Below are 16,346 nucleotides of genomic sequence, written 5' to 3'. Positions count from 1 at the left end.
AGCGAAGAGCATTGACGATATGTCTCCATAAAGTCTTGGGAGTATGTCCCCTTACCATCTCCGCTGGTCGATTTCAGTGTCTTGGCTTAATACCAGACGGAGCGAGTTCGGTGATGATCACCTGCAGCTTCCCTCTCCTTCGCCAGATCATACAACAAGAAATCTATCAATACGGCGTTGACCCGTGTGGAGGAGGCGTCTGGACGCTGTCTCACAATCTCACGTCGGATCAACTCGACGGCCCTGTGCGCAAGCAAAACGTTAGTCAATTCTGGCTGGGTTGATGGGTGAAACGGTTGCATCGCTTCACTGGTATGGTTGGAGCATGTACCAGATGCTGCACCCTCGAAGCTGGACTTCCCAACTATGGCCAGAGGGTATCTGCTTCAGAGTGCTGATGTGGTAGTGAAGCGGCGGGCTGTACACCAGGACCCCGATTGAACGAAGCATTTGTGGGACACGGTAGTCTGTGGGGATCAGTCGCGCAGATCTCAATTGCTGGCAGGCTGTCAACTCACCCGCGAACATGGTCAAATGATCGATATCCTCGAACTCCCCGTAACCGGCTCCATTGAACGCCGCCCAAACGTCTGCGACGAATATCTGTGCGCGTTTGAGGAAGCGGACGCGTTTCCCCTCGAAGCGCGTCTCATCACGGAAGGAAGGGAAATGTTTTGCTAGGAGGTTCACCAATTTTCCTGCGCAATGGTCTGCTTTCTCGACCAGACGCACAACGCTGAGATCCGGCTGCCTGGATGCTGGCGATGGCTTCGCCGCATGTTCCTCGTCCTCTTTCACTCCTGCGATTGCTGCAGATTCATGAAGCTCTGGATCTAATGGCTGCTCCTTTGCAACGGGACTGCCTAGGTTGACTCGATAATTGTCAGATCCAGACGTTGGAGCTTCGACCGGTGCGTCGTCCTCTCTTGCTTGTAGGCGGTTGCTGGACGCTGCAAGCTGGTCTTCCCTTGCCTCGCTGCTCAACGGCCCATTCTCACCGTCTCCTTTCGATTCTCCGAAACTCTTCAGTGGTCAGTAGTCAACTTTGGTACCGGAAAAATCGTCCACATACTTCTTGCAGAACGTTTCCAGCCTCCCCAAGCATTGCTATTCGTTCGCTCAATAGTGGAATCTGCTCATCAGTAGCGCTGCGGAAGACGTACTTCAAGACGTCGTCGGAGCATGCCTGATCGTTCCAGTACCGTGGTGTCGTAATTGGGATACCCTCATCAAGTGCTCGCCGCAAGCAAGCCACCAGGCTTTTGTAGCCGGTCCGTCGTTTGCCCTGGTACTCCACTTGATATCGCTCGTTCTCAGGTAGCTCTGACCAGAATCTAATGATGTTCAGCGAGACGACTCAGTCTTGAGGTTGATCTCCGATCGTACGAGAAGTTGAGCAGATCCATGGTGAAGATGAAGTTCACGATGTCGACCTCCGAAAAGCCTTGATCCAGTGTTGGATGCAGATCGTGCTGAGCCCACGCTTGTGTAGAGTAGCCGCGTTGTTGCATCGTCGAGTACAGACTCGCAGCTGCGGCTTTGGTGCCATACATGTCGATGGATACATCGATGGCGTTGGCGTAGACGTATTCGGCGTCGTGCAGGACACCTATGATGTATGAGTCTAGGTCTCCATGACCGTGTTCCGAAAGCTGAGGTTCACTGTTTGTAGATCGCAGGAGAGAGTTGTTCTTTGCTTACCGGTGTCCTGGGAGACCTCGTCAGAGGCGGTCTTCGAGATTCCTAGGCTTTGACGCAGCAGCTCCAGCAATTCCTGGTCGGCCTCGTCGTCACTCATTGTGGCAGTGACTTTGAGGAAGTGTCTGTTGTCCAACACTCCTCGAGATTCGTTCAATGGTCTATCACATGTAATTTTGAAGTTGTATGCACTTCAATGGCAACTGCCGGAAATAAGAAGGTTTAGGGTTTCCTCGTTTAGATGGTAGCTTGAAATTGCCGAAGCTTGATTCGACGCCAGCACGGACTTCACGATGTCGCGAGACGGGAGCCTCATCACCTCCAACCTTCAGTTCAGTTCATCTTTACATCACATTCGTTTACATCACTTGGAGCTGCGACTCCACCTTGCGCGGCTTGTGGGACTCCCGTCACCTCCTCTAGCGACAACTCGGACTGGTCATGCGAGCCGGCGACGGCGACAAGGCGCTTCACTAGTCAGCTTCACGGTCACGCCGACACTCGATCGCAAACGACTATATCAACGACAACTTGCGCGATATCACACAACAAGTCTGGCCTAGGCTTTTCCGCAACCTCAGAGGTCACTTTGAACCACAGAACAGCACAGATGACAGTGAAGATGCAGCGGCGAGATCGAGGGGTAGCGCAATCGCTGGGTGGGCCCCTCACGAAGAAGGTGAAGGAGAGCAGAGTCTTGCTGGTCGGCGCGGGAGGCATTGGATGTGAGCTACTCAAGAACCTGGTGTGTTCAGGGTTTGGCAGCTTCACATATCCAGCTTCCGCTACCGGAGCGCCGGCGGCAAACGGCGTCAGCAGGAGACCGGAAGTGGTCGTAATCGACCTCGACACCATCGACCTCAGCAACCTCAACCGACAGTTCCTCTTCCGGAAGCAGCACATCAAGAAGCCAAAAGCGTTTGTGGCCAAGGAGACCGCCATCCAGTTCAACCCTTCTGGGAACATCGACGCGCATCATGCCTCGATCTTCGATAGCAAGTACAATGTGGAGTTTTTTGAGGGCTTTGATGTGGTCTTCAACGCGCTCGACAACCTTGCGGCAAGAAGGCATGTGAACAAGATGTGTCTGGCGGCCAATGTGCCGTTGATCGAAAGCGGTACTACGGGCTTCAATGGACAGGTTCAGGCGATACAGAAGGGCGTGACAGAGTGCTACGACTGCAATCCGAAGCCCGTCCAGAAATCGTTCCCGATATGCACCATACGGTCGACACCATCGCAGCCTATACATTGCATAGTATGGGCCAAATCGTATCTCTTCCCGGAGCTGTTCGGTGCAAGCGAGGATTCCGGAGATATGACGGTGACAGAGGGCGACAACGTGGACGAAGTCGCCAAGCTGAAGGAGGAAGCGGACGCATTGAAGAAGATTAGGAGCATGATGGGGAAGAGCGAGTTCGCACAGGAAGTGTTCAACAAGGTGTTCCATGACGACGTTGAGCGGCTACGTTCGATGACAGAGATGTGGCAGAGTCGGAGGCCGCCTGAACCGCTCAAATTCCAATCGCTTGCTGCGGACTCGAACATTGTCAAGCAAGGACAAGCGCTTGCATCACAAGATCAGAAGCCGTGGACATTGCTGGAAAACATTGCTGTGTTCTGCTACAGTCTGGACACACTGAGCAACCGTGTGAAGGCGGGCGAGAACGTGATAGAGTTCGACAAGGACGACAAGGACACTCTCGATTTCGTAGCTTCGGCTGCCAATCTGCGGTCACATATCTTTGGCGTACAACTACACAGCGAGTGGGAGGTGAAGCAGATGGCTGGTAACATCATCCCGGCGATTGCGACATCGAATGCTTTGACAGCAAGTCTTTGCGTGATGGAAGCGTTCAAGATTCTGCGCATGCAGCAGGCGAAGGAACTGGCGGCGAGCAACCTCCCACCGGCAAAAATGCAGGGCGGCGCCAAGGACGATGGGTTACTGGGTAAGCACTGATGGCTCACAGGGTTCTCCGAGATCCGAACACACTACATGTGGTGTCATGAGACCGTTCCAAATCTTGCATCATCTTCGAGACACCTGCTAACCCTTTTGTTCTTCATCTAGGTGGTGCGAAGATGGTCTTTCTGACGTCGAAGAGTACCGATCGGTTGATCAGCTCGCAGTCGTTGCTGCCACCCAAAGCGGAGTGTCCAGTGTGCTCACCATACTATGCGAAGCTCGGGCTGCCAGAAGCCAGCAGCCCGACATTGCAAGAGCTCGTGGATTTGCTCAAGGAAAGGCTGAGTTATGAAGATGACTTCTCAATTACAGCCGAGATGGGCATCATCTACGACCCGGATCTGGACGACAATCTCGCGAAGCCACTGAGCGAGTTCGGGTTTACGAGGGAGAGCAATGGCTTCATCACGGTGACGGACGACAGCGATACGCCGAAGGTGGATCTGGTGTTGAGTTCGTCGTCGCAAAGCACCTCTGCGGAAGACGCGGGCGCTGGCACTTCCTTGCGCCTCTTTCCAGGCGCGATCGAGCTCCCGCTCAAACCAATACGGGTGAAAGACGTTCAGACCAACGGTGATTCTGTCGAGAGGGTGCCCGACTCAGTCGCCGGAGCGAAGCGGAAGCGCGAAACTGAAGATGAGGTGGAGAGCGCAAAGAAGCGGGCGAAGAACGACGATGTGTTTGTGGTGGAGGACGATGGCGGTGCGATTCTGCTCGACGATTGAGTTGAGAAGATATGGTAAATTACGGGATGCACGAATATGGGTTGGAGTTCGGAGCTGGGCTGGGAGATACCACATTATGGGACTTGCAGTTCCGCTGCACACATTTCGGCTTCACGCCGAGCTTCCGGTGCTGGAGAAGGCCTCTTTTCTGTGAGACAGCGGCATGGCATGGAGGAATTTCTGGAAAGTGTAGTACTAAAGAAGCTTCATTGCCACGGTAGATATTCTCGACCGCGTGTCTACATAGTTGAGCAGCGCTTTGCGCCGACATAACAGCATTGCACATCACCACATGAGCACGACTCTCACTCTGAACTCGAACTCGTTACTTCCTCCAATTCAATTCACATCAGTCAGACACACCCATTTTCCCACCTGTGCCTTCGTAGAGAAGACTACAACAGTCGCGCATTCTCATCGTCAACACTCGCCCTCGGCGTCCCCTCGTCCGCCTCCTCCTCCTGCCTCACCTCAACCCTCTCCCCATCCGTGTACTCCCCACCCGCCTGTCCGGCTTCAGCAGCAGGCAAGCGGGAGTAGTTCTGCTTGGTCTCGTGCGAGTGCACGGACGAGCTGCTCCCGCTGATGTCCCAGAGGAGACGGAGGTCTCGGCGGGGAACTTCACGCTGGCAGTGGGGACAGGTCGAGCAGGTGAGCCAGTTGGTGAGGAGAGAGCGGAGGGGGAAGCTGTGGAGGACGAAGAAGGCGTGGATGCAGCTGCGGCGAACGTTAGAACGAATGCTTGAATGTTCGAGCGAAGTAACGGAGAAGGCGAAGAGAAATCCGGTTGATGTCGTACTGCTGTTGGGGAGGAGAGGGGAGAGATGGTACGTACAAGTTGACAATCACCGGCATCGAGGCAAAGTCTATGAGCATAGAGTTTCGTGACCACTAGAAAACGAAAGGCTTAACACTCTCCCGTCCCAGCTTCGGGTATCAGCAGTTGACGTACTCCGTAGCCCCAGCCTGTGGCGTTGCCGATCCAGTACGGGATCAAGAATGACATGAGGGCGACGGCGAGAAACAAATCCAGCGCGATGTTGACCCGTTGGTTCTTAGGGTTCTTGAAGATTTGGATCAAGCCGTGGATTAGAGACCAGGACATGGGTATCATAGGCATGGCGAAATAGCCGTGGTGGGCTGTAACGGCACTTGGTACTAGGAGAGCGATCGCTGGGATCCAGCAGATGACTTGGATCCAGCGGATGCGGCGGTCGGCTTCGGAGAGGGGCATGCTGGAGGTTTAGGTTCTTGATGGTGGCTAGAAATTGTAATGGTGGAGGTTTGGGAGATGATGTAGTGTAAGAAATCGAGTACCGGTGGATTGGGCGGGCTTGAAGTGTGAGATTGAAGTGCTGTGATATATCAACAACAAGATACCTACAGATCTGAGACTATAAGGTCTTCTCGAATACGGAAGCCTAACAAATGTGGGAATAAACAGAGGTGAAGTTGACGATAGGCATCAGGATTGGGGACGTGCTGATTGGTGGCCGAAGACAACCGCTCGCTTTGGCGGATCTTCGTAACACGCATCACCTGGCAACAACACCGATCTGATGAAGCCTACCGTTTCTATGGAGAGAAGTTCAAGCGCTGGTTCACGGGAGTCGCTGTTGCTGGAAGCCTTGCGACCGGACACCTAGGACCATCAGGCGAAGATGGCATCTGGCGAAGATGGGACGGCCTCCTTTCTAGCAGCTGCATCGAAGGCTGTTTGCAATGGTTTTAAAGCTAGTAAAACCCAACTGGAGGCAGCCATGAAACTTGAATCTATGGGGAGCGTCGAACAGTGCCTGGAGATTCCTGGCTGAGAAGTTCTGGCGAGAGAAGAGCTTCCTCCTACTTTCAGCAACTAGGTATCCATCATAGCCGGGAAGCTGCCAGGAACAGGACCACCTGCTGTGAAAGTGACAATCCCACACTACCATAGTGGCAGTATCGACGGCGGCAGCAAGAGAGCAGTGGTCTTTGTGAGCTTCAAACGTCTCCACGATTTTGGTATCAAATGGTCACGAAGCTCAGGTACACGTACGTACTTGGGTACAGGCTACAAGGCGGAGCTTGAAGCGTATGCTACCCGTCTACACCACCGTCATATGTATACACCTGCGGTCTTCACAAATTTCTCCACCTCAAACGATCCTTCTCTACCGCTCTGCCTTCAGCTCGGACATCTTCTCAAAGTCGTTGGGCTCTGGCGAAGTATCAAGCCCCAGGACACGGCGAGATTCCTCCACGGAGACATGATGCCTCATCTCCTTCTCACGTCGGACAGGATTTCCGCCAGCTGCGAAGACAACGTCCAGCTCCTCCAACGACCTCTTCTTCGTTTCGACTAGGAAGAAGTACAGAACTGGTACGAACAGGAAGTTGAAGATGGCGAAGATGATGTACTGCCACAGGGATTAGTGGCGACTTCCACGCTGCGAGACTTGGGTTCGACTTACTGTCTTGTAGCCGATATTTGCAAAGGCCGGCGGGATAATCATCACCACCACGAAGCAGAAAAGCCAATTGCCTCCTTTTGAGGCGAAAGTGATCAGCGACTGCCTCAGACATGCTGGGATCTTGCCCATTACTTACCGGAAGCTATCGCATTCGCCTCCGCTCTACACCTGAGCGGTGCAATCTCTGCGCTGTACAAGAATGGCCCTCCGACCCACGCAAGGCCGAAGAATGTATTGAACAGGAAGAGCAATCCAGCAGCAGCCAGTTGGTATGTCCGAGATGGTGTCGAAAGAAGACCCGCGATGGCAGCGAAGCAGGCGGCCATGCCGGTGGCCGTGGACATGAAGGCTTTCCGTCGACCAAGGCCTTCAATTAGAAACACCGAGAGCAAAGAACAGAGTGTGTATTCCAGGCCACCCATCGCGGCGATCAGATGTGACATACCAGCGTCCAGGTCGAACGATTCTTGCAAGATCTTGTTGGCGTATGTTGATACGAGGTTGATTCCGGAGAGCTGCTGAGCGGATTGAATGAATAACCCGATGGCGACGCGGTAAAATGTTCGAACGTTGTCGGTTCGGAACAGCTCGCCAACAGAAAACGGTGGCAGCTCAGCTTGTGCCTCGAAAGACGCGACAATGCCATCACGTTCTTCGAGAAGGTCCGGGTGATGTTCTGGGAGCCCTCGAAGCTTCGACAGATTGTACGTTGCCTAAGAGTGCATCAATCAGCAACGAACTTGGCTGGTGGTATGGGCCCAAGCCAGCTTACCTCCGTTACGTAGCCGTGCTTGACGAGCCATCGCGGTGACTCTGGCAAGAAGTTGATCAAACACAACACGATCACGGCTGGAATAAGCTGGATTCCGACAGGTGCCCTCCATTGAGCCTGGCCTTGTACAAAAAAGAAGCCATATCCGACGAGTTGTCCACTGGCGACACCGAACGTTTGGAGTCCGCCCTCAATCATGACTGTTGTCTTCATCAGAACGATGCAGCTTTTACACTTGGTCGTGACACATACCCCAACGCCCTCGGGAGTGTGGTTTGGCTGTTTCTGACTGCCATGCTGGTACAGTGGCAACCTGACTCTTCCCGTCAGTTATACCGCCATTTATAGGATACGATACAACCCACCTGCTGGCCTAAACCAATCCCACTGATGACTCGTCCGACCAGCAACTGCGCCACATGGAACGCACTGCATTGCAGCACTCCGCCAATAACCATTGCGACCATGCCAAACCAAACCGTGAGTCTTCTTCCGAGTTTGTCTCCAATGTAGAAACAGGACAACGCTCCTACCAATGCGCCAAGCTCGAATGCTGCGATAACAATCCCTTGGACGCTTGCATCGTTCATCTCGGGGAACGTTGAGGTGAAAGGCTGTTCAGTAATGATTCCGCCCTGCGAATGATGAGTACCGTTGGCTTGTTAAGGACGATTGAAAACTTACCATGACGCTCATGTCGTATCCGAATAGCCAGAAAGCGCATGTAGCTGTGGCTGCAACTGCCAGGTTGAGCCGAAGCCCTTGGAGACCCATGGTCGTGGTGTAGGGAGTGAGTGTGAACATCTTGACAGACAGGTGATGCTCTCAACCAGTTCAAATATCTTACAATGTCGAGTAGAGTCCAGATCTGTTGAAGGCATGGAACACTTTATATGCGGGATGCATGACTTATGATCATACCACGTGCCGGAAGCATGGTACGCACCCACAGCACGTATGGCTCTATTCTTTTTGGCCACCGGCCATGCCTCCTAGGAACACTGGAGACTGATCTTGTGGAGAGACTGTGGAGAGGCTTCGGAAGGCAGGCGACTCCGCTCAAGCCAAGACACTCCGAGCTCGGAGATTGGCCATCAACACAGTTTCTTCCTCGTGGTCACTTTCCTTCCTGAGACTGCTACTTTTGGAGAGGTTTTCAGCCAACTGTGGACGGCGGTACCTGCCAGATTGGGTGTCATATCGGTCAGCCGTTCCCGGAAGGCAGGAAACCCCGAGGCTCTCAAGCACTAGTGGCGATGATCCCACGGCCTCCAGCGACCTCATGAGCGACTCGCAACGACGGCAACTCGTCAGCTGTGCCAGGGTTACACTTGCAGTAGAATGGCCGAGCCTATATATCAAGCCCGAGCAGGCAGAGATTTCCAGCTCTCAAGTCTCGCCGTGTGTATCAATCCTACCACTTCTAGAGTATTCGAACAAGGCAAACGATAGACCATGCCGGCAGCACCAAACCATTCATTCGGCTCTCCGCTGTCTCTCAAGGTCATTGGACACAATGCTGGCACCTCCATGGATGGCGTGGATCTCGTCCATGTCCACTTTACACAAGACTCGCCTTCTGCGCAACTGAACATGCAGCTGCTTCACTATGGCGAGTATCCGATGCCCCCCAAAATCAAGCAGAGGGTCATGCGCTTGATCAAGGAAAACAAGACGACCCCAGAGGAAATGGCCATTGTCAACATCCAACTCGGAGAAGTCGTGGGAGACGCAGTCATTGCTTTCGCAGCGGAACAAGGGTTCAACATCGAGACGGAGGTGGACATCATTGCGGGCCAGGGTCAGACGATTTGGCATTTGCCCCTACCAGAGCTCTTTGAAGGTGACCAAAAGCGTGCTCACCTGGACATGGCGGAGATTGCAACCATCGCTGCCAACACAGGCGCAACAACGATCGGCAACTTTCGTGTGTCCGAAATGGCACTTGGACGACAGGGCTGTCCGCTGTTTGCAGCATTAGACTCACTCTTGCTGAATGACCGCAGCCTCAACCGCGCCGTGCAGAACATCGGCGGGATTGCGAATTTTTCCATTCTCCCCAAAGGAGATGTAGAAGGCTGTTACGATTTCGACACCGGACCAGGCAATGTGTTCATCGATGCTGCAGTTCGATACTTCACCAACGGGAAGAAGGAATACGATAAAGACGGTGCCACGGGCGCAAAAGGCAGTGTCTGGCAGAACACTGTCGATGAGGTCCTCGCTGGTCCGTACTTTACGCACGACATACCCAAGACCACGGGTAGGGAGACATTTGGCGATCGGATGGCAGAGGATATATGTGATCAGCTTCTGAGCAGTAGGTCTGCCGCAAATACACACGATACACATCACTGACACCTCCACAGAAGGGGCGGGCCCTGAGGACTGCGTCGCAACCATAACCCGCATTACCGCACAGTCTCTCGCCGAAGCCTACCGGCGATGGGGCCCTCCGGGCGGCCTAGACGAGATCTATATGGGCGGCGGCGGCTCGTACAACCCCAACATTGTCTCGTACCTGCAAGAACAGTTCCCCCAAACTCGAGTAACGCGTATCGACGAGATCGGCATCCCCGTCGGAGCGAAGGAGGCTGTTGGCTTTGCTCTGCTCGGGTGTGAGTGCTTCGTGGGCAGGCCCATGATCGTCCCGAAGCGCACAGAATCCGATCGTCCTGGCGTTGTAGGACAGGTGCAGCCGGGCAGCAACCATCATCGTTTGCGGCAACATGTTGCTCGGGTGAGTTTCTCCATGCTCGTGGATGTGAGAGTACGAGCTGACTTGTGTGCAGTTTTGGGGCGACTTTCCAGAGGAGGACATCAGGTGCACTACGAGCATGAGACTTTTACCTAGCCTTTGCAAGTGATACAATATTCTAGGCTGGGATAGTACGTAGTCTTGTTCTGTTGATAGACACCCGGGTCTTCGATACTCTCAGTACTAAAATGCTTGAACGGTTGAGCAGAGCGGTTATGCCCCAGGCGGAGTCCATGGGGCCTGCTTCAAGAGGGATAGTAGGCGAATGGGCAAATCTACGCAAACTCAGTGATCGACGTTGCGAAGCCCCGGGAATAGAGCTCTTGTCGTTCGTCGTCAGCATAGCTACATGTAGTGGATGTGTTTGGTACGCCTCGTTGCCTGAATCATGTCCTCCTTGGGACGGCATGGCATTTGCCGCATTGCCGTAGAACTACATCTCCGGAAGTGTACCTAATTTCTTTACACCATCTACTGAGTCTCATGACCATGTCCAGCTCCCATGAAGGTGTACGGAGCTACATATACATGCATGCTACTGCTTCCGTGGGCGTGAGATGTCGCCAGCTGCTTCCTCCTCCACCGCCAGCGCCCACGTCCGCGGACCAAGCTCCAGGAGCAAACTAGGTACAGTCTTCTGGCAGTTCTATCTAGGCCTTTGATGAATACTCGCTCATACACCTCCTTTCTCTTAGCTTGTCAAGCATGTCGAGACCGGCACGTTAAGTGTAAGTGGAAACGCTCGCCCGCAAGATCACGCTGGCATCGAGCTGGTATTGACAGAGGCAGGCGATTCTGGCGCACCATGTCTTAATTGCCGCCAGCAGGGGCGCGACTGTTCAAACGGCCAGCCTGCTGTTTTCTCGGCCCTGCAATGGCGTCCAGAGGCGGACTACTCGCAGACACGGCATGAGACCACAGCTTCGCCAGGCGGCGTTAAAAGTAGGTCCATCCTCCGGTCAAGACACCAAGACAGTCTTCATATGTACTACGTTACTAACTGCCCGTAGTCGCCTTCGTAGACGAGACTCATGCAGTGTCTCAGCAATACAAAGTGATTGCGGACTTACCAGATCTCACTACTGGTCAAATGGAGGCACCGCCAATCCCTAAGAGTTCAGGATCAGCTGCGAGGGACGACGCGGACTCGACAAGCACAAGGCCGGCTGGCGCGCCGATTACGAACAAGAAGGATGCCTTCTACATGTCCAGATACGTTCAATTCGTCGGCCCCTGGTTTGACCTTTTTGACAACACGGACCGCCACTTCAGCTACGTGGTTCCTGCTTTAGCATTGAGTAATCTCCTTCTGAGACTCTCTTGTCTAGCAGCGGCTGCTCGACAACACTCCTTGGTGAGTGACTGCGGCGACGGAGATGCGTTGTTGTACTACGACGAAGCACTGCGCGCGTTGGCTTCCTGCCTGAATGATCGAGCACACGAGACCGCTACCTTTGCCAGCTGCCTGCTCATCGCACACTGCGAGATGGTTGAGAGCAAGGCCAACGACTGGAATTTGCATCTAAAGGGAACTCGCGAGCTGGTCGTAGCTCAAGGTTGGCATGGGTCCAGCGGTGGCCTTGCGCAAGCTGTAAGTGTAGAAGCTCAAGAAGGGAAATCGTTAATCCTGACTGGGGTCTCAGTGTTTCTGGATCTATTGCCGCATGATGATCCTCTCGTCAATGTCATCCGGAACGCCGACTCCAATTGATACAGCTCACTGGTTGCCCTCTAACGATTTTGAAGATCCAGAGGAGTGGACTGCAGACACATGGGCTCGCAAGACAGTGTACATGTTAGGAGCCGTTCACAACTTCCTATGTAGATCTCGTCATGTTTCTGATCCAACTACAATCGAGGCAGACAAGCGTGACTGGGACAGCCTCTCGCAGAAAATCCGTCACCACCAAACTCTTTGCCCGTCAACCTGCCGGCCGCTGAGCATTGTCCGACGGGAACCTCTCCAGGAGATCTGCTACACCAACGGCTCTATTGCAGCAGCATGGCAGATGTACCATGCCCTCTGCCTCGTCCATTCCATCGGCGCCCCTTCTCTGCCAAACGAGCGCCTGACGACGCTTCAAGCAGCATCATCTACCGCCGTGGAGCACGCGAAGCTGATCGTAGCCAATTCCATCTTCAACCGCTTCGACACCGCCTGGGTCAATGCCGTGCAACTTTTGACGACGGCAGGACACTGTCTGGCGGGCTGGCAGCTCCGCCATGCCTGCATGACGATACTGGAGGATATCCGACGGACTACCGGATGGAAGACGAGAGAGAACCTCGCTGTCTTGTTCCATGCTTGGGACCGCGTGGAGTCCGCTGGCTTGTCGGTCTGTCCAGATAGGACCACGGGTCTTCTCTTATATCTTTTGGAGGCTAGAGATCAGAGCTTCTTCAATGACCCCGATGACTAATACAGCAAGCCTTCCCAAAGTGCAAGCTGTGATTCCACACGTTCAGGTACACGTACCTGGCTACAAGCTGCAGGGCATGGAGCTTAGTACGACGTCCATACATGTACCCACATGCTCGCACGTCTTACTCTTCTCCATTGCCGTGGTTTACACCCCTCCCACCACACGACTTTCAGCTGGAGGTGTTATTCAATCAGACACCAGCAAGTACCTTCGGTGATTTGATCCACGGGGCAGGGCGAGGATTAGCGACTGGTCTCTCGGCAAGCAACCTGGCCATACAAGTCCCATTGCAGCTCCAAGTCGCTGTTTGTGCCGCAAAGCAGGCATTTTCTTCGCCGCGAAAGTGTCATCAACAACCATTAGGGTGCTTATCGATTCATCCACCTTACGGCTGCACGTTCCACCGCACTGATAGTGACCAAACAAAGTGAGTTTCATCATCCGGTGTGACGAAGTTGATGCTGACTACATCCAAGGGAGCCACTTTGACAGCTGATAAATGTCCGATCGACGGTGAATCGTTCCATTCGAAGCCCGGCGATGGCAACGACTCGCTGCCTTCTTGTGGTCTGCACAAGGATGTACACTCGTTGGCTTCGCGATCCCCTCCGAAAGACGAGCCTGATTACAATTCGTATTGGTTGCCAGGTTTTGATCAAGATGAGAGGCGACCTTTCGCCTCTACTCGAGAAGAGTCTCTTTCACAACTGGGGTCGGAGACGGAGGGCTACATGGCAGCTCAAACTGGAGTGCCGATACACCTGCTGCAGTGTCTCTCCGGGACTCAGGATGGCTGCGACGACCAATACGCACGGTGTGGAAAGTTCTCATGCTGGTGGCTTGCGAACAAGGACAGATCAGCGTCAACGCTTCGCTGCATGAGCTCGTACTCGTCAAGATAGTGTATCCATGTAGACTAGAAATATTCAGCCTCTGAGTTCCACCTTTGCCGCACAATCCTTTCAGCGCCATGCGTTGACGTCTTGCTCGAATGCCGTGCAGTGATAGTTCTACAGTCTAAGGCGAAACAGTCCCCACTGCCCGACGATACGTCAGCAGCGGACCAAATCCTTCCGTAATTTGATAAGCAAGCATCCGCCTGGTTGATTCGTACGAAACTGGTTTCCTCGCTCGCTCGGCGAGAGGTCGCCGTACGCAATGCAATGAAGCGCTAGATCTTGAAGTGGGAAATATGTCGCGGACCGATGTTCCAAAGACGGTTTGTTCGCCTGATCTTCTCTAGGAGCGACCTTACCGAACGGCAGAGCTGAAGGAAGCGGCATCGACGGCGGTCAGGGCAGGCTAGCAACCTACCTTATTCACGGCGGCCTTGCGATGTTTTTCGCTATCCACAGATAGTAGGATGACTATATAAAGTAGTTCTACGATCACCACCTGGACATCATGAACACCTTCATGACCAAGCAACTAGACAGATCCCGGCAGTCTAGGAAAATGAGCGACGCGTCACGAGCAACGCCAAAAGCGAGCTCGACAACCGAATCAGAATCGTCAGGCGGCTTCAAATCGTTCTGGAGAACGACCGACAAGAGCGCTCAACAACAGAACGTCACTTTCGTGCAACAAGACCCATCGAGCAAGAAGAGTACGTTGGCGGTCGGGCAGTCTTCATACCACGAGCGCACCAGACTTACTCTCCGCGTAGAACCTAACCGCATCAGTCGCCTGTTGAGGCAAGGAAGTACGACATCTTCACCAGAAGATGCTGAAGCTTCGGGAGCGACAAGCGCTCAGAAACGAAGGCAGCAAGTGTATCAGGCACAGAAGTAGGCAACTATCCAGGACGTATCGCAACCTGTTCATACGCTGATATGTCCCAGACGCCACCGCAACCGCAAAGCCGAGTATGTGCACACGCTCGAGGAAGAAGTCGCCCGCCTCCAGCACCTCGATGCCCTCATCAACAATGAAAAGACCACTCTCGAGCACCAGAACAAGGCGATGCGAGAACTGCTTGCATCTAAGAGTCTCGACGTCGGCTTCGATACCATGAACCTGAGCAACTCGTCCTACTCTGGCGACGGCTTGAGCCAGCTTGGTGGTGCAGCAGTCGATATCAGATTTGATCCTGTGATGGGGCATGAACGGACGTTTCTCGATTTCGACGATGTGGACATGATGTGGACGTCAGACGAGACTACGTCCGGCAGTGAGAGGGAGGGCAAGCGGCAGGTGAGGGACTCGCCTGTGGCTGGAGACAGTTGGGCGGCGCTTGATTTCATCCTGGCTTTGGAATGGCCGTGTCGAGAGCATATCCATCATTCTTCGATCAAGTGAGTGACTGCAAGCTTACGTGTAGAGGCTAGCTCTGCTGACAGTGGCTTTCTGCAGCCCGAACATTAAAGTGCCGGAAGCGTGCTCGATTGCTGATCTTCATGGGCACGCTCTGACCGCGACCGCTGCGGTGTACCAGAGCTCGCTTCCACCATCCACGCATGGTCACGAACACGCCCGTGCTGCTAGCCATAGTCACGGTGGGCAGCACTCGACTCAACCTGGGAAGTGGCAGCTTCCGCATTGTGAAATCGACAAGTATGGTAGAACTGCACCACTTATTTCCTGTCAGCTACTGACCTCATCGCTACTTCTAGGCTGGTGGAGCTGAGTGAGCTGCTTCAGCTTGACGAGGAATCATTAACCCCAGCGCAAGCGTACACTGCCGTTCGCAGCAACATACCCAGCGAGAAATGGCTGAGGCCGACGCTGGACTCGTTGAAGACGCCTTTGAGCAGTCTGGTGCAGTGTCATGGGTTTGGTGCATGCATGGACGCTCCGATGTGAGAAGCATAGTTCCCTTCTCCGTGGTACAAGCTGACCTGAATTAGGTTCTGGCAGCACCTCGATGCGGCCATGGAGAAGCTGAAGTTTACCAGACCGGAGCTGGCGAGTGATGCTTCGTAGACAGAGAGGATTGAGGATTGACACAGAAAATCTGCGGGCTTGATCGTTCATACTAGCTCAGATTAGCATGTCCTGTCGTCGTTTTGAGTTCTCTTCGAAGGGGACCGTACTGTCCAAGTAATCAGCAGCCATGACCAGCTCCAGACTGAGCTCGATCGGGAAATCCATGTCTGCCACGTCTTTCGAATCTTTGTGCTTCTGATAGTAGTAGAAGTATTCGCACACTTTCTCCAGGACCAAGCCGCTGTCATTCGTCAGTACCCGGTCAAGCTCTGAGCCGATCGTACTCACTTGATGTTCTCGAAATGGCAGGTGTTGGTCTTCGACTCTGCAAAGCCATCTAATCGTGGTCAGCGGGCGTTCAAGAGCCTTGAGAGGAGTAAAAGCATACACGCTGGATCCAACATCCTTTTGATCGCGGGGCTTTTGATGGCGGAAGAGCGCAGGACCACGAACGAGTAGTCGTCTGAAGACACCAACGTCACGTACTCAGTCTCGCTCGCCATTCTGTTGATGCTTGTGAAGATGCTGAAGGAAGATGATGGAGAGTTGACCGAGTTCGAGGTTCTGTTCTGGAAGGCAATCAGAAAACACGCTAAGCACTTTGGGACGCGCACGTGTCTCTCAAC

The 16,346-nt window shown here is 53.6% G+C and overlaps 7 protein-coding genes across 7 annotated transcripts; 3 read left to right on the top strand and 4 right to left on the bottom strand.

The window, feature by feature from the left end:
- Nucleotides 1-306: 306 nt before the first annotated feature.
- LTR77_009096 (uncharacterized protein) lies at nt 307-1,798 on the bottom strand (the record flags this gene model as incomplete). The annotated part of the gene is made up of 5 exons (XM_064806325.1): nt 307-467; nt 519-1,023; nt 1,073-1,334; nt 1,387-1,609; nt 1,702-1,798. 5 exons carry the CDS (start codon nt 1,796-1,798, stop codon nt 307-309), a joined length of 1,248 nt encoding a protein of 415 aa, XP_064655651.1.
- Nucleotides 1,799-2,308: 510 nt separating this feature from the next.
- UBA2 (E1 ubiquitin-activating protein uba2) lies at nt 2,309-4,392 on the top strand (the record flags this gene model as incomplete). Its single annotated transcript, XM_064806324.1, has 2 exons — nt 2,309-3,650; nt 3,773-4,392. The coding sequence occupies 2 exons, from the start codon at nt 2,309-2,311 to the stop codon at nt 4,390-4,392; spliced, it is 1,962 nt and encodes a 653-aa protein (XP_064655650.1).
- A 395-nt stretch (nt 4,393-4,787) lies between these two features.
- Nucleotides 4,788-5,626, bottom strand: LTR77_009094 (uncharacterized protein; the record flags this gene model as incomplete). The annotated part of the gene is made up of 2 exons (XM_064806323.1): nt 4,788-5,018; nt 5,345-5,626. The coding sequence occupies 2 exons, from the start codon at nt 5,624-5,626 to the stop codon at nt 4,788-4,790; spliced, it is 513 nt and encodes a 170-aa protein (XP_064655649.1).
- Nucleotides 5,627-6,542: 916 nt separating this feature from the next.
- On the bottom strand, nt 6,543-8,418 carry LTR77_009093 (uncharacterized protein; the record flags this gene model as incomplete). Its single annotated transcript, XM_064806322.1, has 7 exons — nt 6,543-6,788; nt 6,843-6,916; nt 6,979-7,555; nt 7,615-7,814; nt 7,867-7,927; nt 7,980-8,249; nt 8,299-8,418. 7 exons carry the CDS (start codon nt 8,416-8,418, stop codon nt 6,543-6,545), a joined length of 1,548 nt encoding a protein of 515 aa, XP_064655648.1.
- A 651-nt stretch (nt 8,419-9,069) lies between these two features.
- Nucleotides 9,070-12,792, top strand: LTR77_009092 (uncharacterized protein; the record flags this gene model as incomplete). Its single annotated transcript, XM_064806321.1, has 5 exons — nt 9,070-9,934; nt 9,984-10,354; nt 11,068-11,314; nt 11,383-11,963; nt 12,016-12,792. 5 exons carry the CDS (start codon nt 9,070-9,072, stop codon nt 12,790-12,792), a joined length of 2,841 nt encoding a protein of 946 aa, XP_064655647.1.
- Nucleotides 12,793-14,199: 1,407 nt separating this feature from the next.
- Nucleotides 14,200-15,717, top strand: LTR77_009091 (uncharacterized protein; the record flags this gene model as incomplete). The annotated part of the gene is made up of 5 exons (XM_064806320.1): nt 14,200-14,582; nt 14,637-15,089; nt 15,148-15,348; nt 15,408-15,593; nt 15,642-15,717. The coding sequence occupies 5 exons, from the start codon at nt 14,200-14,202 to the stop codon at nt 15,715-15,717; spliced, it is 1,299 nt and encodes a 432-aa protein (XP_064655646.1).
- A 57-nt stretch (nt 15,718-15,774) lies between these two features.
- Nucleotides 15,775-16,223, bottom strand: ELC1 (elongin C; the record flags this gene model as incomplete). The annotated part of the gene is made up of 3 exons (XM_064806319.1): nt 15,775-15,961; nt 16,009-16,057; nt 16,109-16,223. The coding sequence occupies 3 exons, from the start codon at nt 16,221-16,223 to the stop codon at nt 15,775-15,777; spliced, it is 351 nt and encodes a 116-aa protein (XP_064655645.1).
- Between the last annotated feature and the right edge of the window lie 123 nt (nt 16,224-16,346).

This window comes from Saxophila tyrrhenica (assembly GCF_035928015.1).
Source record: "Saxophila tyrrhenica strain CCFEE 5935 chromosome Unknown scaffold_16, whole genome shotgun sequence".
Classification (NCBI taxonomy): domain Eukaryota; kingdom Fungi; phylum Ascomycota; class Dothideomycetes; order Mycosphaerellales; family Extremaceae; genus Saxophila; species Saxophila tyrrhenica.
Note: the sequence above shows the minus strand (reverse complement) of the source record. Positions and strands in the feature narration are given on the sequence as shown.